The sequence below is a fragment of the Molothrus aeneus genome, chromosome 3 (assembly GCF_037042795.1).
Source record: "Molothrus aeneus isolate 106 chromosome 3, BPBGC_Maene_1.0, whole genome shotgun sequence".
In the NCBI taxonomy this organism is placed as follows: domain Eukaryota; kingdom Metazoa; phylum Chordata; class Aves; order Passeriformes; family Icteridae; genus Molothrus; species Molothrus aeneus.
This window is the reverse complement of record NC_089648.1, coordinates 59,071,032-59,095,128: the sequence shown is the minus strand read 5'-3', so window position 1 is coordinate 59,095,128 and position 24,097 is coordinate 59,071,032. Positions and strand designations below refer to the sequence as shown.

The 24,097-nt window shown below is 36.8% G+C and overlaps 1 protein-coding gene across 1 annotated transcript; it reads right to left on the bottom strand.

Annotated features, from left to right (window-relative positions):
* Positions 1-1,111: 1,111 nt before the first annotated feature.
* TMEM244 (transmembrane protein 244) lies at positions 1,112-7,741 on the bottom strand. Its single transcript, XM_066545761.1, has 6 exons — positions 7,638-7,741; positions 5,413-5,498; positions 4,828-4,901; positions 3,645-3,770; positions 2,120-2,164; positions 1,112-1,206 (listed from the first exon to the last, which is right to left on the bottom strand). Exons 1-6 carry the CDS (start codon positions 7,668-7,670, stop codon positions 1,112-1,114), a joined length of 459 nt encoding a protein of 152 aa, XP_066401858.1. The 5' UTR covers positions 7,671-7,741.
* Between the last annotated feature and the right edge of the window lie 16,356 nt (positions 7,742-24,097).

The following is a 24,097-nucleotide window of genomic DNA, read 5'->3' as shown; positions in this document are numbered from 1 at the left end:
TGCTTCCCACTGTACATGTACTTTCAGTACCGAAACTTAATTGAAAATGTCAAAACTTGCAATAAATTTTAAGATATTTGATTAGATCAACAGGGGACTGATTCTTCAGAGGTATTATCTGTTGAGTGAGATTAAGGCAAATGCAACATTTAGCACTCCTTCGCAAACAGCAATATAGTTTTCCTCTTCTGAACAAACTGCAGTTGAAATCCAATCACTGGATTTCATATTTAAGACTAAGTTGCCTTCTCACAATTTTTCTGTTACAACTTTATTATGATTAAAGACATAAAGAGTAAATTGAGGCCACACCTACAGTTTGTTTGTTGTTTTTAGTTACCACTGGCCATAAACTCCCACTTTGGCCACTGGAAGCTGGGGAAGAAAGAAGGATATGTAGAAAAGTGTGTCAGTTGCATTTGCCTTTTCCCCTTTCAGCACAGCCAGACCGTAAATGGGTCATTAGTGGAAGTGAGAATAGCCTGAAGCTTTTGTAGAAAACATTTGCCTGTAGCACCCCTGGAAGCAAAAACGGTGAACCCAACATTAGGGATTGTACCTCTGCCTCCCGTTGGCTTGGGCAGCTTCTAAGTGAGAGCTTTGAGGTGGAATGAGGTGCAGAGATATGTGCTGTCCAACCGTTCTTCTTGCCAGGAGTTTATCAGTAAAGGCTGCTTTAAACCTACCCTGATTTATGCCAGATAAGGTGACTTTAAAGTTTTTCGGTGCTTGTGAGAGGTCAGACAGCAGCCTAAGTTAGAGTCAGCATTTCGTAAAATACAGCAGATAACAGAAACCCTGAAAGCATTACATTCAAATAAATGTTTTCCTTCTACTTGTAGGATTTTGCAGGAATGTTGCACCATTCCTCTAATCCTCCTTATGGCTTCTTGGTTTTTAAAAAAGAGACAGTGTTTCTAATTACTTGATTAATAAAAAATGTACATACAAAGCTGAAAGTGATGAAATTGTCAAAAACATAAGATACAAGAGGTCTGGTAAGCTAAATATTAACCTGACAATTAGACAATTGCTGACTTCATTTCAATTACATTGATTAATGAAACAATAGAATTCACATAGATGTAAAGGCAAGTTCTAATACTCCTTTTCAGAAGTCATCTAGAATTGGGTAAATGAAGTTGTCTTTGAACAAGTAATATGCCAAAATCTGTCCTCCACAAATCATTGAAATTACTCCAGATCCTGAAAGAAAAGATATGGTTGTTTTGTATTAATTTTTGTAGTGGAATACAAACTTTATGATAAAACTTTAAACTGACATTAATTTCATCTTCAATTTAAAAAAAGACAGCCCTCCAACTTAAACATTTTACCCAAGGCTTTAACTACTTATAAAGATATCAGCCTCCACAACTGCTATTGCAAAATCTGTTGTAGGACAGGGAATTTATTTATCTCTCCCCATCACTTAGGAATTTATTGCAACAGTTGATCCATGTTATCCATAATATAAGAAAGGAACAGAAGCCAGTCCTTTTTCTTAACTACTGTTTTTCAAGATAATCAACTTTTCATGTAAAAATCTATGCTTCTAATTTTACAGAAAATTAAGCATTCAGAAATGTAGTTTTGCCATTCACTTTGAGGAAATGTGATGACTGAATTCATCTCATCTTTCTTCATAAGTACTTGTACATAATGTTTATAAATCTTTCCTCTGAAGGCACCTGTGTTTCTTCATTGATTTTAAAGGGTATCAAGAAAGGCTACAACTTTGGACAACTGTCTTTCTAACACCTGAATTGAGATACATTTCAACTTATTACAGGTTAAATAAGTCATGATTAAGTCCTGACTAATTGAGATTAGTCAGGACTTAATCATGACTTATTTCAAATCATGTGTCTGCTGTTTGTTTGCAAGACTAGTGTTAAATGGGCATATTCTGGCCTTAAAAGAGAGGATTTTTCTAAGATGTGGCAAATCCTAGTACATCATTGTTTACCTGGGTCATTAAAAGAATTATTAACAAAATGCCTTCACTTCTTCTTTAAATGTTGACAATTCTGAAATTAGTGAGGCAACAATTCATATTATAAACACTAATTTTCTATGCAGATTTTAGCACCATAAACTTTAAAGAATGAAATTATACCTAATGCCAGCCACCAGTGTAACATCAGGGGAAATTCAGACATAACTGCAAGAAGAAGAAAAGTACAAATGTAAATTTTGAAACAGTAAGAATGGGGACAAGTAAGCAGTGCACTGTGGTATCAAAGGTCTGCTTAGTTATGTTTCATAGATTATATTTTTTACAGATATTGAAATGACAAATGCTTTAGGTCCTGACCAGCACCTGCCCTGGTCACACCCAAGCTGATCCATATCCCCACTGTGGGATAACTGCAGGGCCACTCTCTGACCCCATATTTCCCCCCAAAGAAAGCTGACAGGGGCATTAAAGGGGGTTGGGAAGCACACTGCATATGCTGAGAGCTCAGGGTCAGCCAGCACAGGTTTGGTTGGCTATCTGAAGGAAGCAATGATCAATCTGGGGCTGTTGGCACATCAAGACACATAATCCAATATAATGACAGAAGCTAACTCCCAGTAAAAATTATGTACAAACCGGGGGGGGCGGGGGTGGGCAGTTTGGTAGCTTTTATAAATTCCTGGATTTAAATGCTAAAATTATTAATGAGGAATAACAGTAGTTTAAAACCCAGAAAACCAAATTTAGTAGATGAGAAATTATGATTAATTTTTTAAGATAAAGTCTCTGTTGGTCTCTGGCTTAATTTGTTAGGGAACTGGGGAATCTCCCACCTGTATAATGTGCTAAAAGACAAATGGGCAAAGCAATGGAAAATGAAAGATTAATCTCTATGCAGTCAGGAGGGTGTCCTAATTTGTCAAAAATATTTTCCTTTTTCTGCATTCAAGAATAAATATATTAACCTCATTGTTTTAAGAGAAAAGAATCTTGTCTGACCCTACACAGGATCTGGCAAGGATGGAGTTAAAATATATTTCCTAATTAGCCATAGAAACATTCTGCTAAACAGCATGAGAAGAGGGAGGAGATTACTAAGTGTTGGCAAAAAGACATGATGGGTCTCATTTACAGCAGCTAATTCTTTTCTTTTTCTTTCCTTTAAGGGGTAGAGTTTCATGGGGGAAATGCGTTTCTGTGGTAAAATGCTTCATTTTCCTCATTGAGATTTAGTTCAAATGATCTGACTTAAAACCTTTGCACTGACTTTGCTGAAGAAAAACTCAGTTTTTACTCTGAAGTTGAGCTAAAGTGTTAATGAGTAGTTCCTAAAATATCCAGACATGAACAACTATTAATGTCTTGTTTTGAAAAAAACCCACATCTCCCAGATGCAGAAATTATATCTAGCCTGGATCTGTTTGATATGAATTGTTAGAATATGAACTAAACCTCTGACTTTTTCATAAGATTATAATGGTTTAAAATTCTGCGGCAGATCCAGAATTAAGTTTAAAATGGGAGAATTTAGAGGCATGAGTCAAATGGATGGAAAATACAGATACATATGTATTTAGCTTTAGGGGAAATTAAGTTAGTCCAATAATACATTGTACGAATCCTAGTGGATTTGTCCTTCAACTTGTGATATTATGTGATACTATTTAGCAGTAAACCTACTTACCGACTGAAGTTATGATGATATGAATAATAGTAACTGTTACAGCATAGTCCCAAACCCATTCTTCCACAACCAGAGCAAACAGCAGACCACAAAGGAAGAAAGTTATTTCCAGGGATATCACAAGAACTGTAAAGGAAGATAGGATATTTTCACCAAACACGGTTTTTGAAAGACTTCTCATATTCCAAACAATAGCAATAAGAAGATAAAATACCTGAGATAGTTATGCATTTTCATGGATGGACTGAAAGAAGGATGCAATACTAATTGGTGGTATGAAATAGCTGCTGTCTTTCACATATAAACATGTTGCATCAAACTGATAAAATTTGGGGAAAAAAATCATGTTGAGATACAGTAATTACATTTGGCCTTGAAAAATAATTCTAATGGAATATGCTTTAATTTTTTTTTCTACTGGCATAACATAAATGTTCTTTCTTCATCTGAAATCAGTATTAACACTGTCCAAACATCCATGCATTTTTATTACTCTTTTAAGCTTAGTACCAATTTACTGTTGAGCTTTATGTATTTTACTGACAGATTATGAGGTTTGCCTTTGTAAAATACATTAAAAATCTGGTAAAATTTTATGTATGCATGTAATTTCTTAGGAATTGCTGTTTAGGAAAAAGAATATATTTTGAGAGCTTCAGAAAAATTGCAGAAATTTGTATTGGGATATATAAAGATATTTTTAGGGATTGAGCTACAATCAAATTCTGATATTTTAATGCCCACTGTATTCAAGCATTACCAAAGCAAAATTGCCATTAGTTGAATGTGACCCATTTCTCTGATCTGAATCCAGTGATTCATAAGAAATTTGCTGCAGTAAGAAAATTAAATTAAACGACTTTGTAAAGGAACTTGATGGAGAATGGTAATTGTTCTGCAATGAAAATGAAGCATCCTGGCAAAGCAGGACATTTTCTTCTGATGATGCAAGATCAGAAGACGAACTCAACAAAAGGCCTAAAAATCACTTGAATTTTAAATAGCAGTACAGAAATGAGAAGCACTGGCAAGATGCATAAACGTTTAATTGCAGTGTAGTTAAAATACAGAAATCATTACTAAAACAGCTTTAAAATACTATCAATTGGAAGACAAGTTTACATCCATATGCAATACAGTTTCTTGAGTGAGGGGAAAAAAAAGATAAAGAAACTTCAGTTACCTAAATAATATGGGTTAATCCATGAGGGATTTGTTTTAAAATCAAAAGGTGCCAAACCATCCAACATTTTAATCCTGTGAAAACAAAATTAATAAATTCAAACAGAGAGTTCTAGTATTTAATATTTAGAGTTTAGATTTCATGACATATTATGAGTGTTTTTAAATAGTATTTTAAATGGAATACTCTTGCAAGCTAAGTCCCATTCTGAGTTTTAGGTTTGCCCTTGCTCACTTCTATTTAAGATATTTGGTGTTATGCATGATAATCAATAACTTCCTGGGGGGATATAATTTCTCTTTTTCTTTGACTATAAAATCTTTATTTTCCTGTCATTTTTTCATGTCATCATTTCTCTTATGTTCATTAATTTACCTGGTCTAACTGCAAGGACGAATATTAGAACCAACATTTTATATTAGTTTTGAGTCTCCACTTGCCAATTTGAAAGAAGTTCAGGTACAACAATTTAACTGAATTTGAAAAATTATGTTCCTCAGTCTGCGTGCTTCCTTTAAACAGGCATATCTCCATCCATGGGTTCCAGTATGCCAGCATATCAGACTGAAGACAGGAAAATCTTACCTGAATACTGCAAAGCACACAGAGAGGACCACGTAGTACACAGTGTAGAAAACTATTATGCATATCAACAGGTTCACCAGAACAACCTGCAAAAGGGCATAAAGCAGTAAAACCTAAAGCCAGGTTAACATCAGGCATTCTCAGAAAATAATTCTAGATTTCTATCAAATATAATGTGAAAAAGGTATGCAAAATAAAATATTTAGGCAGAATTTTTGCTGTTGCTGATTACATAAATGTGCTAAAAGCTCTTCGGTACTTTTCAGCTCCTAATGTGTGGCTGTAATGCATGGTTTTTCTCCTATCATATATTCCTATATACCTACTATATATACAATTTACAAGTGTTCCTAAAAGGAGGAGGACATTTCTTGATGGCTTTTAAGAAATTAAGAAGGTACAGAGAAGAGACTCAAAAGGGAGCTGTAGCTAGAAATGTTTGGGGTTTTTCTCCATTAGGGCTAGAGCCCTAAAGAGGTCAATCTGTTTAGCTCCAAGGGATGATTTGATTATGATGGATAAGTACCTTCACAGAAAATGCCAAGTACTTAAGGGGTCTTTATCAGAAAAGACACAAGAAATAAACAGCTACAAGTTCTAGCTAGACAAATTCAAAAGATGCAGGAAGGACATCTTGACTTGTAAAGTGAACAAACTCCCTCTGGAAATAAGAGATCTTACTAAGCAGTAGTAGATGCTTCTGAGGATGAAACTTCAACACTAACATTCATTTCTGGCCTTAGTTCTTTGAGGGGTTGTGTGGTAGGTAATGTATTTACAGAAGCATCCAACATTGACAGAAGTGGGAACACTGTGAATATATCAGACCACCTATTTTTATATTGCTAAATGTTGTAAAGAGTTCAGTATTGAATACTGCATCTATCTCCCACAAGAAGAGGGACCAAAGAGCTTTAGTTTCTAATGCAACAGGAGATAAATCCATCATGCCTGTAGAGACTGCTTTTTCAATAACAAAAAGTCCAGGACAGTCTTAATATTTTCTTTTTTTTTTTTTTTTTTTTTTTGCTACATCAAAACAAAGCCAAGCAAAAACTGACAACTATTAATCTCTTCAGCCAAATTGGTTTGTGGGCTAAATACAGCTCCTCTGCACTGTCTGTATTCTTATTCTAAATGAAAATTGGCCAAATAACCCATTTGATCCCTTCCTTTCCTCAGTGCACACCATGACTATGGTAATGGAAATCAACTACAGTGCCACATGTAAGTTTGGCAGCCATGCTGCCTCCTACTCCCCTGAGCAAAACTTCAAGCATTGGAAGTTTAATGTCTGGCACATTTTTGGTGGGAATCTTTTTCGTTTCATTGCTCTGGGTAGCTGCACTTTTCCTGTGATTCTCTTTTATCCATCATCCCTCCTCTTGCCACTGCCTCTGTGAAGCCTTATCTGCCCTAGTTGGAGATTGGTACAGTAGTAAAAGTGGGGAGAGGGGACTGAAGGGAACATCCCAGAGCTGAAGGAGGGCTGTGAGACGATGACCTATTGACCTGTAATTACAGTAGGTGAATTCCCAGCCTTGAAGTCAGCCACCAACTTTGTTTGGCCTCAAAGGCACAGTATTTTTCTCTTTGTACCCAGAATATTCCTAGTCCCTGTCTTAGGGATGTAGTAAGGCATTAGCCATAGTATGCTTACCTTACTTGAGTAAGCCAAGGAAATGCACACAACATGAAAATAAAAACACTGAAAATTTTCCAGTTTTATCACATTCTACCTATTTTTTTTTATTTGACCTTGCCACAGAAATTTAAACATAGAATTTTTTTTTAATCTGAGAATACTTTTTATTTTCAATCTATTTTTCCCTTTCTAGATCTTCTGGTATTTCAAAGCAAAACACTCACAAGTTAAAATCTACAGGATTATTCATTATATGTCAAAACAACTTAAAAGAAGAATCTTAGGAAAACACTGCTGACATCAAATGTAAAATTTTATGACACTTCAAGAATTTTATCTCATAAGTGGAACAACATCACATATTTTGAAATTCTTTTTATAAGATGTACTTTGTGGTACTTGCTGCCAGCACTATAGGATAAAGTATCTTTTTAATATTGGGGTTTTTTTAGGAAGAGGACATTGAAGAACGGTCTGTAAAAATGAAAGCAACAGCTCATTCCAGCCCCACAGCAGTTGTCTAAATCTCTAATACTATCTGGTGACATATACAACACTAAATAAACTCAATTCCCTTTACCTTGGTTTCAGCAGTTTTGACCTTGAGAGCCATGGACACATGATGAGTGAAAGGAAGTGCTCTTGTTATATTCCATATGCCAACTTTAGCAGGAAGAAGCAGCTGGTTTTCACCCCAAAAAACATTCTAACGGGTAAGTATAGGACAGGGTGGGGTGAGGTGAGTTGATTGGATTAAACTGAATTGAGACAGAAGACATCTGTGAGCTAAATGTAAGCTGCTAAAGAGCAAAGAGAAAATCCTGCTTGCTCATGCAATGTGAGTACTTTTGGAGCTACAGTCAGCCAAAGCACATCTAAAACAAAACTTGGCTATTTAGACACAATATTATTATTCTTTTCCACCTTTTAATTGCTTTTTTTCAGCATTCATATGATCACAGTTCCTTGGGGTTATTATAACTTCCTACTTTTAATTATCTTTTACATTTTCTAGCATTAATTCTATTGACTATAGATGTGGACTGGTACATTCTTCACAATGTTCTTTGCTAACATTTTTCTTCTGACTATCACTTTAATACATCAAGTATAATTCACATTAAATTAGGTATAATTAAGTTAAGAAATTCCAGACTTGTGTTATGACTCTTTTTTTTCCTGAACCGTATTTTGTTCCTTCAGTAGAATGAAATTTTGTGTGCTTTAGAGCACATCCAACTTCTGGTGAGCAACTCCTTAATGGATTCAAATTTGACTTTTTACAGGCACATTATGATTCAGTATGCTGTATTATTTGGAAAAAGAAGATGCTTCTGAAACTAAACCAAGAATGAACTTCTTCTTTTTCTGCTGACACTAACATAATATGTGCAAATTTCATTAGGGTTTTTTATGCCTTTTTAGTCATACAAAATAAATGTTATCTGCTCTAAAATGCAGTCTGCATTCGGCAAACAAGAGCTTTCACTCATAGATTTGATAGCTCCAGATTGTGAATACTGCCAGGGAAATTGCTGGTAGTATTGTGTGAAATTCCTTTCTGTGCAAAAATGCTAGCATGAAAATCTGTACATCAGTAAAGTCCTATTTTGGGGGCTGAAGTGATAACAAAGGAACATACTGAAACAAAATAAAAAACCCTAAACTAAGTTGCTTGAACAGTTGCAATAGTCAGAGGTAGCAAATAAATGAAGAAATATTTGCTTTAATAATTAAAAAATATTTGGAAAGGAACAAAATTATTCATTCAAAGAGCACACTATCTACCCCAAAGAATCAGCTGAAAACAGCCATGATATAAAATTAATCTGCAGAAACTTTTTCAGTAGCTATAATTAGCAAGATATTTGAAAAAGTAGTGGATTGCATTAATCTCAGCTAACTATTAAACATAACAAGGGTTTACATTCACTGACTTCTTCACAAAGGATGGATTTAACCAAAGATTGATGATAGAAACAAAATCAACAAGTTTGACTGAAATGTAATTGAAGCTGTCGGCATGGATTTGTTGGGCAGACTAAGAGGTTCTTCCCATTCCTCTTGCACAGTTGAAAACTTTAAATACTCTGAGAGAACAGATAACATTTCTGTTGCACCCTTGCTTCAAGATCATAAACAGTTAAATTGTGGTAGCCCAGGGAACAGGAGTAAATCAAACTTGGAAGTGGCAGAAAATGTGTGTGACCCAAAATACTGACTAAGTCACTGAATAGTGAATGTTAACTATAAAGATGATGCTGTTAGCTACATGCTGAGATAATGGAATAATGACTTTTTGTATTTTTTATTTTCTTAAAATTTACTGGATCAGCTGCAGGAAAAAATGGCGACTCCTATTCAGCAGAGAGAGACAAAAGAGAAGTTTTAATGGAAGTTAAAATAAATTGTCTAATCTGGTTTCAAAAAGCCCTACTTTTTTAACACATACTTTTTTTTTTAGTCATTACACTATAGAATTTTATTAGGACTGTGAGGAAAAATAGTACTCCATTACTTTGGAGCCCCTGGAGTTGGTGCTAGTTTGCTTTGTGAAAACCCAGAGGAAACAGTTCTTTGGATAGGATATCAATACCTGACCCTCACATGCTTGACAATTGTTAGTAAAAACTATTTTTTGACATTGGCTCTACACTTGTACTCTCTTTGTAGTGATATGTAATGGACAATATCCAAGATACATCCAAAAAAACATAGCAGTAGAAAATCACAGAATGGAGAACACCTTCTGAAAGTAAAATTAAAGATACTTCTATAAGGCAGTAATTCTTCTTAAGAATATGATAATGGGACCTAAAAGTACCAAGGCAGTACCTAGTTCCTATCTGCTTCCTGTACCAAAACAAAAAGTTAAATGTAATAATAAACTGTGAGGAAAATTTTGTAAAGCTTACAGCTAAGTTTGCTGCCTAAGCTTATTATTTAGGGCTGGTTTTCTGGGTTTTGGCTTTTTAAAGGATGTTACCATTTACACCCACAATTTGTGATACTGTCAAATATTATTGCAAAAAAGAAAAATTAACAACAATTTGAAGAATGGTATCATACAGCAATATTACAGGAATATCTCATGGAAAAGAACAGGTAATTTGTTACTGTTAAGATGATTGCACTTCAGCTCTGGGCCTTAAAAGTAATGCTAGACCAGGAATCACATTTCTTAGGTAATTCCAAAACTTGAAAAAAGTTTTTGAATCAGAGAAATTAATAAATTCCCAGTTTTAGATTAGTTTAATTTAGATTTATTATCCTGAAATCTTTAAAAAAATAGAGAGCTCAACTAAATGGTTGCAGACTGGATTGTGTGGTGAGAAATTTTTAGTTTATTGGAGGATGGCATCAAAACATGTGTACTCTGTCTCCATCTGCTGATAGGGAAGAACTACACTTACATTGTGTGTGAGGCTAGAAGAGCTTGGAAAAACAAATGGTGGCCACTACTTTTGTGTCTGGAAGTGATTGGCAGAATCTGTCAATGCAGTGAAGGGAACTAAGATTTCTTCACTTGGAACGTGTCATGGCTAAATACAGCTTAGCTGTGTCCTATGAAGGACAGCCCCTACAGACTGGCACTGGCCACATACGCATTGTCCAGCCTCAGTATGACGGCTCGACTCCCACATGGGAGGAGACAGAACCATGTGAGGTCTAAACTCTACCACCATGAGGATTAATGCAATTAGCTTCTTTCCTTCTTCAACCTCTGTTGCAGATGGATCCATTTTAAGGGGTGAGGAATCTGAGAATTGGGTGGAAGCAGGAATGTTCTTTGTATGTTCTATTTTTACTTTCAAATTTTGTTGAATTGCTTTTAACAATGCCCCTATTCCTGGTAATATTATCTAAAAGAACTTAGAATATAATTGATTAAATAAGATGTGAATTTTAGGAAAAGTTGTCTCCTTGAATTTCCGTGTTAAAGCTTACAAATTCTAAAATGTTCATAGCACCAAAAGAATTAAACTCAAAAACTGGTATAATTCCTTCTGACTAGCAAACTGAAAATGAATTGGATTCTTTTTAGAAATAATTAACCCCAATGAGCTACTTGTATCTAAGGAGTTGACTTAATTAATAGCAAAAATAGTAAACATCTTTTGTTTTGCTAACTGACACTGTTGGCTTTGTGAACAAGTTCAATATAAAGCTTGAAAGTATTGGCAAAGAAACCAATTTAATAGGCTTTATTTATTCAAACTAGAAATTAATTTTATTGTTTGTGAATGGTGTGGGATTGATAGAACTGAAAATGAAGTCTTCTGTTTATCCAGAGAGAAGCTATAACACAATTGCAGCAATGTAAACTTTCCACTCTGGCCCCACTGTATGTCTAAGAAGAAAGTTTAATTGTCTGTATTAAAAAAAAAAAAAAAAAAATCAATATTTGGCCTTTCTGCTAAGAAGCTAAGCCTGCTGAGAAGCCTATATTTTGAAGATATTCTGGCATTTCCACTAGTGTTAGTGGGAATTTTTGATAAGTACAGTGAAGCACTGAAAAATCCCTTTAGGACTAAGCCCACAAAAACTGAGGAGCTGTGAAATTGCTGCTATGGTTAGAGGAAAATGCATCATGTGGGATCAAACACTTGGAGATAGGAAAGGCTGCTGCACCTCCATGCTCCTAAGATCAAAGAGTAGCCAGGCTGTGTGTAAGCACACACACAGAGCATACCTATATATGCATACACATCACATATATGCATATATGTACATGTATACATGGATACCACAGAGCTCACAGACATGCACACAGACAACACCCGTGGTCTCATTCTGCTCCTGTTGTGGTCTGAGTAGGTTGGGAGCTCATCAGTGAGAAGATTTATACATATTTATACACACTGAAAGATAGCTGTGACCTGGCTCCAGAAGCTGGATCAGCACACTGTCTGCCCAGTAGCTGGCATCTTGATTCCAGTTTGTCCAGTTGCTGAGACCAGGACATACTCACCCCTGTGACTGCAGCCCCACTCCAGTTTCGGGCCCAGACTCTCACACTCAAACACACTTTGCCACACTTGTTCCTTCACCAATCACCTAAATCCCTCTTTTTCCAGCCTTTGGTTCCACCCTTAAACACCTCATTACAAATACTGGGCAAACTCATAAAACACTCTTCCCCTGCATCCCACACTGTGTCCCATCCCTTTAACCTGAAAGGTGATTCAGAGAGAAACTCCAAGTGACTCATCTTGATGGGTTTCATACCTGGGCAAAGGGGCTGAAGTTCTCCTGACAAAAACCTGGAAGGTGTTTGCTCCTCACAGCTGTAATTTGTGTTTCCACCTGCCATTGAATGTCAGAAGTCCCCTGTCTTGCAGAGATGGATCAGTGGTTCTCCTTGATGGGCCTGGGATTAGCCCACCATGTTTCTGTTTGAGCTTCCTCTCTGACACTGTCTCTCACTGCTCTCTCTCATGGGTATGCCAACAGGCTTTTACCACATCATCTAGCAGCTGCCAAGCCTGGTTCTCCACCATTAAAAAAAGCCAAAATCTAGCTGACAGGATATTGCAGGTGATTTTGGAATGGTTGAGCAGTTAATGGGACTATCAGCTGTATGGCTGATTCAACTATGAATTGTGTACTTTACAAAAATCTCAGCAAGTAGCCACCCACTCTGTGTATACTGGAAACACACCAGTGCCATGGATGCTCCTGGGCCATGAGGCATGGCATGGGTGGTGTGTCCTCACTCCAGCAGACAGAGCGGCTGCCCACAAACCATGTGGGAAGCATGACCAGGGCCCGGGCCATCCTCCCCGGCTGCGCTAGCCAGCAGGGACAAGAACATTTCCTGTTACTATTTAATTCAATGTGCCATCCCATTTCTATGCCCAGGAATGTTCCCAGTCACTGATTTAATTTACTGTGGTGGATGTAACTGTCATAGATGTCACTGTTTTAATTTACTGGGGTAGATGTGACTGTAGAGCCTCTATAACATGACCTGTCTCATTTTCGTTTGTTGTAGGAAGGTGTCCCCAGCATAGCAATATGTGGCACTAACAAATGATCTCTTTTTGGTGCTCCTAGGAGACATACTGGAATTGATTTGGCATGGAAACTGAACTCCTTTTTTCATTTGCAGAAGTGTACCTTCTGATTGAAGGGCTGATTCCAGCATGGGCGAGGTAGCAGAAAGAAATTTGCACTGCCAATAGCTATCATAAACCTGTTAATTTACAGCTGGGGAATTGCTGAGGAAAGACTATTGGGACACCTACATATTCACACGTTTCTCTTTGCTCTCTGAAGATGGAGTTCAAATACACCTGCCTCAGTGCTTTTGCCCTGGGTTCTTAGGATTATGGAGTAAATTGTTCTGCATGCATTTTGTCCTGTTCGTGAAGTATGCTTCTTCTGTTTATCAGTACCTGGGGAAAGTGATAGTTTTAGAAGGAGCAAGCTTTTGAGAAAGAGAAATGTGTATAGAGGAGTCAGGATAAATGATGTATTTTCCTATTACATTGAAAATGCCACAAATTTGTGATTTTTGTTATTTGCCATCTTTAGTTTGAACTCATCCTTCTAATATGAGAAAATAGAGGAATTCTAAAACTGATCTGATGTGGAATAAAGAATGTCTAGGGTGAATTTCCACCTGCAAAATTTTCTCATTTATCATGATTTTTCTGCAGTCATATTTACACTGCATTTGCCTAGAAAATAAAAATGTGTGCTGTTGAGACAACTGCATTACTCACTTGCTTGAGTTTAGCAGGTTTGAAAATGAGAGTAGAGATGGTGCTGGGGCATTGTCTCATTCTAGAGAGAAATTTCCTCCATTTACAAGTAAAAAGGTACTTTTTCCAACCTTTTACTCCAAAAGCAATTTTGAATCTTCAGGTCAAGCACTTTAATACATCAGACAGCTTCTGCTCTCTGATGTTAGGTTACACCTGTTGCATTTCATTATCGTCTGTTCAGCCCTAATTACATATAGACAAACTCATTCACTTGACCCTGTTGACCCTGCCATTAGGACTTTAATTAACTCTTGTGACCATGATCCATGGCCCAGAACAGAATGCGAGTCACTTTATCACAGCTAGATTGGCAAATGGGACTAAAGTCTATTTTCAATGAATTGAGCATTTGTCTGTGATCACTGAAGAGGAGGTTGAATACAGATGCATACAGTAACCCAATGAAACATCCATGTATATTTATATTTTTGACGACTAGTGTAAGCAGACATATCATTAAGCTCTAAAGCATGATAAATGTTGTCATCTAAAGAATTTTTACTCAATTTCAGTGCTCCTCTGACATTAAATACAGCTGATATTTGTCAGAAAACAAACAAACAAAATTGTATTTATGACATCTCCAAAATGCACGTCAACAGCTCTTTAGTACAACTCCAGTTTAACAGAATTCATTATTAAATAGTTTTCTGCTTGATAATAGCTAATGACATCCTAATATGAATTTCAGCAGCCTAAAATCTTCCCTGAATCCAACTTTTTACACTATGTTACTCAAGTTTCCAGCCTTTTGGGGATTCCCCTGCCAATTCAGGATACTCTAAAATTGGAGGACCTGTGTTCATAGCTGACCTTTTGTCACTCTTTGGTTCCTGTCACTCACTGAGGCTAGGTACTGCTAGCTATTGGCATGCCTTCTAGATGGACTGACATCAGCTGGCTCTTAAGTATTAAATCTCCATCATTATGGAAGAGGCTCTCAACAGAACTCAGACATGCAGGACTTGTATCTTTTTACCATCTTAAAATCTAGGAACATTGTATTATGACACTGGTTTTAATGTTTTTTTAAAGTTTCTTATTAAATTTATGGAAATTCTTTTGCAGAAAGAAGGGCAGAAGTCTTTGTCACTTTGAGTCTGAAGCAATTATAAAAGGATAATAGCATTTTTCTATGTCAGGTACATTTCCTATGTCCCAATACATATGGTATTAATAGTCAAGGAAGAGTATAGCAGCAAAGGTGATTTAAGTACTACAAGCAGATAAATGTCCAGTCACTTTTAAGAACAACTGAATTAACATTAAAAGTAGGGAAAAGAAACCCACTCACATAAATGCATGAGTACTACCAGACCACCCACCACCAAAAAGTACATCTTTTTTGCATTTCCTGAGCAGACTCTGGTAGCTGCTTTGGGTTTGGAGGTATGGCATTTGATCTCTAGCTGTGACTAGTCTTTCTATTAGTAACTCATAACTTTAATACAAACAGTCTGACTTGGCCATGTCATTGCTTTTCCCACATAAGCAGCTGCAGCTCCAACAGTGAGACTACTCAGGTAGGGCCAGTTTGACTGTGAACATTTTCAGGAGCAGCATTTTTTTAATCCCAGAGAGATATTGACAGGAGCAGGAGATGGGTGAATTAGAAGGTGTCTAATCATCAGTATGTTGTTCCATCTTCTTTTATGGAAGATGCTACAGGTGATCTATATATCCAGTCACACTGTACAGAAAGTATTAGCACAATTGGAAATGCTTTTGTTGGACAACTTGAGTCAGGATATTTTTCCTGTCTGAATGTACAATTCTGGGTATACATACAGTTACCCTTTGAGGCTTCAAAATAGCTTTTACCTGAAAATGTGTGTTTTCATTCACGTCATTTGATTTAACACATCCCGCTATTTAAAATAATCACATACCGGTTTAAATTGCTGTCTGTGCTCAAAATAGTTGCCACTAGATGGCAAACTGATTGTGTGCAGCTTTCCACACAAAGGGAACGTCTCTGCTGTGTGCTAGGTGACCAGGTGAACGTATTGCATCAAATTTATCCTGCCCTGATTCCGTTGAAACCAGTGGAATTACACCAGAGAAATAGATGGCTCTTTAACCTTAGGTACTGAAATCGCCTACAGTAAGTAAATATCATATTTGCTTCTGTTTGCTTGTTTAAATTAAGTCTGTTGTACTAAAGCTTTTAACTTCACATCACACAGGAAAAATGCCAGAGTTCAGGCCCATCATTCAGTTTTAGGTACCAGGTATGTTCCATGGGACTCAAGAGATAGTGAGTGGCACATGCCAACAGAGACAAAAGAGACTTGAAAACCAAAATCCCTTTTCATATGTGCCCAGCTGTACAGGACCCGTGTGAATGCTCACATTTTACAGTGCCCAATCCTTCATGTGCCACAAATCTCTGATTTGGAGAGTTTTGCATCCATCGCCTCACACAGAGCCTCAGCTAGGGGCAGAACCTCTTATGATATTATCCTTTCCTTTTCCCTCATAATGTTGCAGTAGTGGATGGCTTTTCTAAGCAGCTGCTGCACATTTCCATACACAAGTGCTATTTGTGGTCACTTATAAGAACTCATTAACACATTAACATACTCAAGATCTTGTTTATATCCATTTCACACCAGTGAAACTTCACTGTTGCTATCATAATGCAAAGAAATAAATATTCTGTGATCTTTCATTAGAGACAATTGGCATAGGCCTTGTGTCTGTTAGTGTACTTCTCTATTGTTCATTGGTCTGACAACACCTGTCAGAGACAGAGATCCCTTTTAAAAGCAGGAGTTAGACAAATGCTATCTTGCTTGGCTATTTTACTTTCCTAAAATTCAGATGTGTATATATAAATGTATATTTAAGTATTATGTTCTTGCAGTGTCATTAAATGATGTTGATATCCCTCCTTGATAAGTTTTTATTTGAAATCTGTTTTCACAGGTTCTTTTGTGGATTAGGTTATTTGAGATTTAATGGTTCTTAAGAACAAAGGATCAGCAGTGGTACTCTCATTTTCTTAAGGAAATAGGCTGGCAATTCTGACTTGGGATATCTTTTAAATGCTAGTGTAGCTTACTTGTGTCACAATATCAAAAATAAAATTTGCGTTCTATTTTAATTTCTATTGGTGTGGCAAATCGGCAGTTTTAAAAAATATGCAGAGGGTTTAGGAAAGTCAGATCCTCAAGCAAAATTCATACTAAAAAGATTTGCTTTAATCCAGTTCGTGAGAAAAAGTGTAGTAGGTCCACTGGGCTGACTGAATAGGTGTGCAGTTCCCTCTGGTTTTGCCAGGTCTGTGTCCAGTGAAGTGATGTTTATTGCCACCCTCCAGAGGCCTCAGGGATAAGGTAGGCATTGCCCTCTGTGTGCCTGTTAAACTTCAACTGTGCAGTAAAGCAATCATTGCAATGGGATCCCTTGCACAGGGCCATTAGTTATTAGCCAGAAAGAATCAGCACGGCATTTTTCTGCCTCGTGAGCAATTAGCAATGTGCAAGCAAGCTATCCCAAATTTCTTAATAGCCCTTTAAGTACCAGAGATCAGCCACACTGGGAGATGGGACCTCAGGCAGAACCAATTCATGCTTTGAGGCATTGTGCAGGATCTCCACTTTTCTTGTCCTCCCTAATGTGTCCCCTTATATATGCAGATTTTACCAGACTTGGAGGTGGAAAAGAGTAACCACCACATTAAATTTGCCAAACACACAGAGGATTTTTTCTTCCTCTGCTGTGTAAAGTGTGGTTGATCCTATGAGATCACATCACCTATTGGGCTCTCAGATCTTGCCACAGCCTTGGGCACAAGTGTTACCTTCCATGTCCAGTTTTCTGACTGTGACCAACAAATCTCTTACTCTTTTGGGCACTGCAACCTTGTTCATCTAACTTAATAGCTTAATTTTGAACATAAAGCAGTAACAGGTCTGGCTTAAACATAATTGTGTCCTACAGGAGCTAAAGCTACAGGGTCTAATGGCTCATTCTGGCTGTGGGCTGTGAAAACAAAAGATCATACCTGCTGGAACATGCAACGTCACCTTATTGCGATGCCAAAACCAATGTTTTCAGAGTTTTTAGCCAAAATGTCAGACCATTGACCTGAATATACAGATATGAGTTTTTCCCTTGCAAATGAACTACTCTTGAAAATTTAGCTCCTTCATAGGCTTTTCTTTCATGTAGAAGGTAAGGGGATCCAGTTCTTGCATTAAATCATCCCTTTTATGGTTTGAAGGGGCTCTTTTAAATAAAATTAAATGAATGTTTAAAGATCTATTTAGTGTCTCAGATTTTTTTTTTAATTTCATTAACTTGTTTTTGGTACAAGACATTGTCTTACTCAAAGGAAAATTGCTTGGAGTAAACTCCTGCAGTATTTCAGATCTGTAATTCAAATGCAGTGGCATTCTCACAGCCTAGAAGGCTGAAGTCATTTTTCTGTAACAGATTGTTAACTTTTCTGATGAAAAAGGAATTTTTTTTTGAGGTTGTAAGCATACATTCTCATACACTTTTAAAATTAAAAAAAAATCCTTATTTTTGAGTGACCTTTTTAGAAAGGGAAGGATTGTCTCTTTTATGCAAACATTTGTATTAAGAAACAGAGCAGGGTCTCAGGAGTTTTCTTATTTCTTGCTTAAACTTTCTCTGTGGAATTTAGGAGGCCTTAGATTTCCTGTGTATCTGCCATCAGTCTACATTTATGCGGGAGAATAATATTTCCTGTAGTATGAAGTTTTTTGGATGTTTGGGTCAGAGAAAGGTGATATGAGACCTGTTAATGCAAGGTGCCACATTGCATATGTTCACAATGGGAAAAAAAAGAAAAAGGAAAAAAATTAGACAGATTTTAGCAAATTACAGGTTCTAAGTTAAGTTTCTACCATTTAGTACTCTGAGTGAGTATTATATTTAAATTCTTCTGTGCTATTTGCAGTTCTGATGCACTTAGTGAATTTCTTTTCTGTTTTGCCTTTTTTTTTTTTGTGTGTGTGTGTGTGCATTTGCTTTTTCTAATTGCAGCATCATGAGCTGTAAACATCACTTCAGGATTAAGGGTGCCCTGAGTTTGATTTCAGCTGATCTGGGCACACTTACCAGTTCCCTCATGCAACTCTTTGCCTTCAGCCCTCTAGCCTGAGAATTTGCACTGCAAACTTGTTGTGCTGTTAGGCACTCATCTGAGTGTGCAATACCTGAGTCACTAAAAGATATAAAAGGCTCTTCTGAGTTTCATCCTCCCATGCTACTACAAAAAATATTCCTTTTCTAACCTACGTTTTTGGCTCTGTATCTTCCTACATTATCTGTCATTTAATGAACTCTGCTTGGGTATGAAAGAATCACAATCTGTGTTTCTTGAGCTTGAAAATAAAATTAATACAATGCTTCAAACTATTGTTCTGTTGAAATTAATTTGTCTACATGATATTCTCCTGTAACTCCAGACTGTATTCTGGTTTCTGTCCAAAAGTGGAGGTTCTATTTTAGTTACAGAGCTTAACCACATAGTTTTTTATTCAGTAAATCCAAGATACAGTGATTTTCTCATTCGAAAACTGTTTATTATTTTCTCTTTATGTATTTAATTCAAGAGCACAGTTGACCCTTTGAGATGAATCACAAGCTAATCAAAAAAGTGCCAAAAGCCCTGTAGGACTGAACTAGATGTGTAAGTTGAAGCAAACAAATCCATGTAGTTTTGCATAAATAAGAGAGTTGTTTGTTGAAATATTCAACTTGAAATATTTTGGAATACACAAATTAAATTACATTTCTCTATTTGGAGAATTATCTGGACCTGAAGAACAGTTTGAGATGAGAAGCATTAACTGCCATGGACTGGGAAAGCTAAAACTTAAACTCAAAGTATTCTGTAATACCCAATGTCCAATGTGCCAAGGACACACCTTCTCAATCCATCATGTCTGAAGCATTGTTCCAGTAGAATTCAGGTACAACTAGCCCACAGTATTTGAAGCTAGTTCTCAGATATTTGGGTGGCTCTCTGAAAATGAACAATTAGTGACCATCTGGAAATTACTTGTTTAGTATTATATGAAAACTGTCAGAGGCAAAGAAAGAACCTAATTTTCAGCATCTCCATGCAGGTGGCTTTCCTTCTAGCAATCCACTGCTTAATGCATTTCACACCTTCTGACTGCCAGAGTCAATGAAGCAGGAGCTTTGTAACCTTCAATATATAACCTTGTGGAAACCCAGAGGAGATTTCTTATAATGGGGTTCCCTGAGTAAGGCTGGGTTTCTGTACAAGAAATAGTCTATCATCATGCCATAAGAGTGTATCATTATGCTTGTGCCCAAGGGTTCAAATTAAAGTTTCAAAAGCAGTGTCAATGCCCACATTTCTTATGTGTTAAAAGTTTACATTTAACCTTGCATTGCAGCTTTTAAATGCTGTTTTGTTTTGTTTGAATCTTATTCTTTATGCCTTTTACAATGCTGTCTTCTCAGCTACCCAATTAGTTCAACTTAACCATTGACCAACTTTCAAACCACAGGTTAGCCCTCCTGTACTATTTAATACCTGGTAGAACTGGTGTTAATTTTTGACCTCTTGCCTTGGAAGCTTCATCTAATTCTCTTCACATATTTGTCCTGGCCCTTTGTTCAGCTAACCTCATTTCTCTTCCTTTGTGCACCGTGGTTGTTTGTCATCCCCTAAACCTCATCTTCCACACGAGCTCCCAGTCCCAGTCTCCTGCATATACACTTGGCAATTCATTGTCCCACCCTCTTGCTCATCACACTCCTTCCATTTCTTTCTGCACATACATAGCCACTAACTCCTAAATTTCACTTTTGTCTACACTGCATTCAAATTAATTTGTTTTCTCCTCTGTACCTTGTCAACAGAAAGATCCCTGAGAGGCACACATTTTTGTGGAGCTTGGCTGTAATCACAGGAAGAATTAAGTTACTGCAGCCTTGAGTGAGTCCATAGCAGACAGACTTTCCAGAATTTTCAGCTAAATATCTAGCTAGTATTTTCTGAACACTTGCATAATGAAATTTTTCAAACGTGAATAGATTTAAAGAGGAGCAGCATGAATAATTCTCTAGCATAAAGCTTGTCAAATTTAATATTTTTACCTCAATAACTGGATGGAGTAAAAATTTTAATGTAAAAACCCAGAACATTTTCAATATGGGCAACATGGCACACTTTTTGTCTTCCCCTTTCCTCATAAAAGCTACATTATTATATCTGTAAATTGAGAAAAAAAACAAGAAAATAATAAAGCTGAGAAAAAGCAACTAATAAGAAATTTTTCTGCTCAAAACTCATTTGACAAACTAACTCTAAGAGCTGTTTAGAAGTGAAAAATGTTGGGACATCTTCACTACAGACTGTGCTATCTGATTCAGTAATACTATATACAGTTGGAAGCATAGTGTATTAATTGTCTCCAGTGGAATAACTTCCAAGGTGCCAAACCTCAAAGCAACTTCAAGGTTTTGTGCTTAAAAACACAAATAATATTAAACCAAAAATGTATGCCTAAAGACTACCTTCCAATTACCTTTTTACCATCCTCACAGAATTACTCAAGGCTAAGGCTAACCTTTCCAGCAGTTTACAAAAAATACAGTGTTTATGCTATATAAGAAAACTGTTACATATTTTGATATATGTAATACTTATATGCATAATAAGGATGAGGTCATATTCCTATCTGTTTTAATTTAGGCTGCTCCTCACTCACTTAGATCCAGGTTTCTTAGTAGCTATTCCAGACAGGTCAAAGTGGACTCTTTTTTCATTCAGCTTCTATTCATAGGAATGAATGATTATCATATTGAAAAAGCAAAATGTTTTCTCACCTTGAAGATCAGAACTGCTGATTTTTAAGCTACTTGACAAGATTCAGTACAACTTTTATTTTTTACCTCAAGATATCTGAATGATATAATCTAAATTTTCAAAGAATCTAATCACTTGCCATCCAGTGGATGTCACCACAGAATGTCCTGTGTGACTCCTTTGATGTATTTTCCTATCGCAGCAGTGAAGAGCTGGCTGGAAGAGCTCCTGCTCAGGCTCTGCTGAGTCCAAGAGTACCAACACTTCCTGCATTGGATCTGTGGGTATCAAGATTTTACTCTTTTTTTTTTTGCTTGTAAAAGACCTGGTGATTAATATATTATCCTCACACTCAATGCAGCATGTGTTTGGACTGCCAGAGGGGTATGGGAGATGTTCGGAAGCAGTGATTCCTGCCAATGTGTTTATCAAAAACTACTTTTGTATTTACTTGCTGGAAATAGTTACTCAGCAGATGAACTGCAGGCAAAGTCTGGGTTCAGGGGTCAAAAAGGGAGATCTTAGAACAAGCTACTTATTTACCCATGCCCAATGAGTTATCTGTTGCCCACAGCAGCTTTTATACATGGATGACAGACATTTTAAGTTCGCCATCTGAGTGTACAGGCTCTCCTCAGTTACGTGTGATTGGAGTGACTGGGGTGGATGAGTGGGGATGGGAACATTACTGGAGCTGGGGAAATCTCCCAGCTGTGCATTCCTGACCTGGGTAAAATTCAGCTGCTCTCTCACAAGCTCCACAGTTGTGCAAAGTCTCTGCAAGTTGCCTGGGCTGACGTTATGCTGCATCACACTGGGTGAGACTTGAGGGATGACCAACGAAGGAACATTTGAGCTGACATGGTACCCCAGAACACTTGGAAGTTGAGAACAGATACAGCCAAGGAAATTAAACTTTTGTTATGTGATCTGCAGCTTAATACCCCTGCTGTTAAATGGCCATCCTTACATTTGAAAAAACCAAACAAGATGTGAACACCTATTAAGACTTTGATTCAATTGATTTATTCCTTTCTGCAATTTGAAAACTATGTTTCAGAATAGATTTCCTATGTTTTCCAGTTGCCAAGTATGGGATTAATTGCAGGTAAACTTTAAATCAGTGCAGTGAATGGTATGCCCTAGTAAGGTGAATCTGTCAATGTTATTCTTACTTCGCTTATAGGTCAGTTTTTTAAATGTTTCCCTCTAGGAAGTTGTTAGTTAAGGTTTCACAAAGCTATTGATAGGAAGTCTAATAGGAAAGATCTGTGTAAGATCAGATGAATCTCTATTGATCGCTGGAGTCTGTAGAGAGAGCTACACTCAACAGTTTTGTATAAGCACTACAGTGACTTCGTTTAATTGCTTCAATTCACATAGCTCTGGTCTCAGAGATCAGTCTTTCCAGATGCCAAGTCTGTGTAAAACACAATGACTTTTATTTTTCAGAACATTCAATGTCAGAGATATTTCCTGGAGTTCCAGGAGGATCCACGAAGCACATGATATTTTGGCTCCAGAAAAAAATCAATTGTTTTTAGACTTGGGCAAAATTTTCAAAATGATATAAAGGTTTTTGAGCCCAGTTCACATTGAAAATTGCTGCCCTATTGATCTCTGTGGGCTTTTGACTGACCAGTCACTGAGTGGATTTGGAAGTGCATTTTATCTTCTAAATTTTATTTTAATTGTAAAAACATATATAAAACCCACACCATTGCAATCTCACACAGACACATAGAGAATAAGGCAGTCACATTGTTTGAGGGATCAGTGCCCTACTGACTGTAGTCTTGCACTTGTTTTAAATATTGCTATCTAACCCACTAAGCCCCTGAAATACTGGTGTGATTTCCCAATCTATCTGATCTTATATGCTAGCAGGACTAACCATCAGTTGTTATGTAGAACTGATCTGCTAAATACCTTACTGATCTTGAACTACAGCAAATTTCTGATGTAAAATTATTTTTTAATTCAGTCCACTTTGGAACAGAAGCAAGAAAAAAGTTGTTTGGATGATACCAGTGCAAGATTACTGTGTGCTCTTGGTTAGTTTAAAGAGATGTGGTTCTACACCATGGAGAATTGTTGGGTTTGGCTCTTATTAACAGTCAGCTGAAATAAGTTTGAGTCAATGCACACTGAAATTAAACTCTCTCAGCTAAGGTCAAGTAGCAACTGGAGCCTCAGTTTGCCTCAAGTGGCTACTTTTACATCTGTGTTAATGCAGAGAAGCTAAGCAGTGTAAAAAAACCCCAGTTTTTGCACTTTCTATGCTGTACTTGACTGGTTAGATTTATGTGTTATTGGTTAAGCAACCAGGTCTAGGCTGCAGAAACATAAACACACAGCCTTCGTATTGTGAACTCTATATTTGAGCAAGAAGGAGGCAAATGCAACAAGGTTAGAAATGGTTTTCATTCTAATTCCCTATTTTCAGTGACT

Coding starts and splice junctions, on each gene's coding strand:
- TMEM244 (XM_066545761.1), bottom strand. CDS start 7,670: ATGGCTCTCAAGGTCAAAACTGCTGAAACCAAG. Junction 5,499..7,637: donor TCAAAACTGCTGAAACCAAG/GTAAAGGGAATT, acceptor GCCCTTTTGCAG/GTTGTTCTGGTGAACCTGTT. Junction 1,207..2,119: donor ACACTGGTGGCTGGCATTAG/GTATAATTTCAT, acceptor CTTTTCTTTCAG/GATCTGGAGTAATTTCAATG.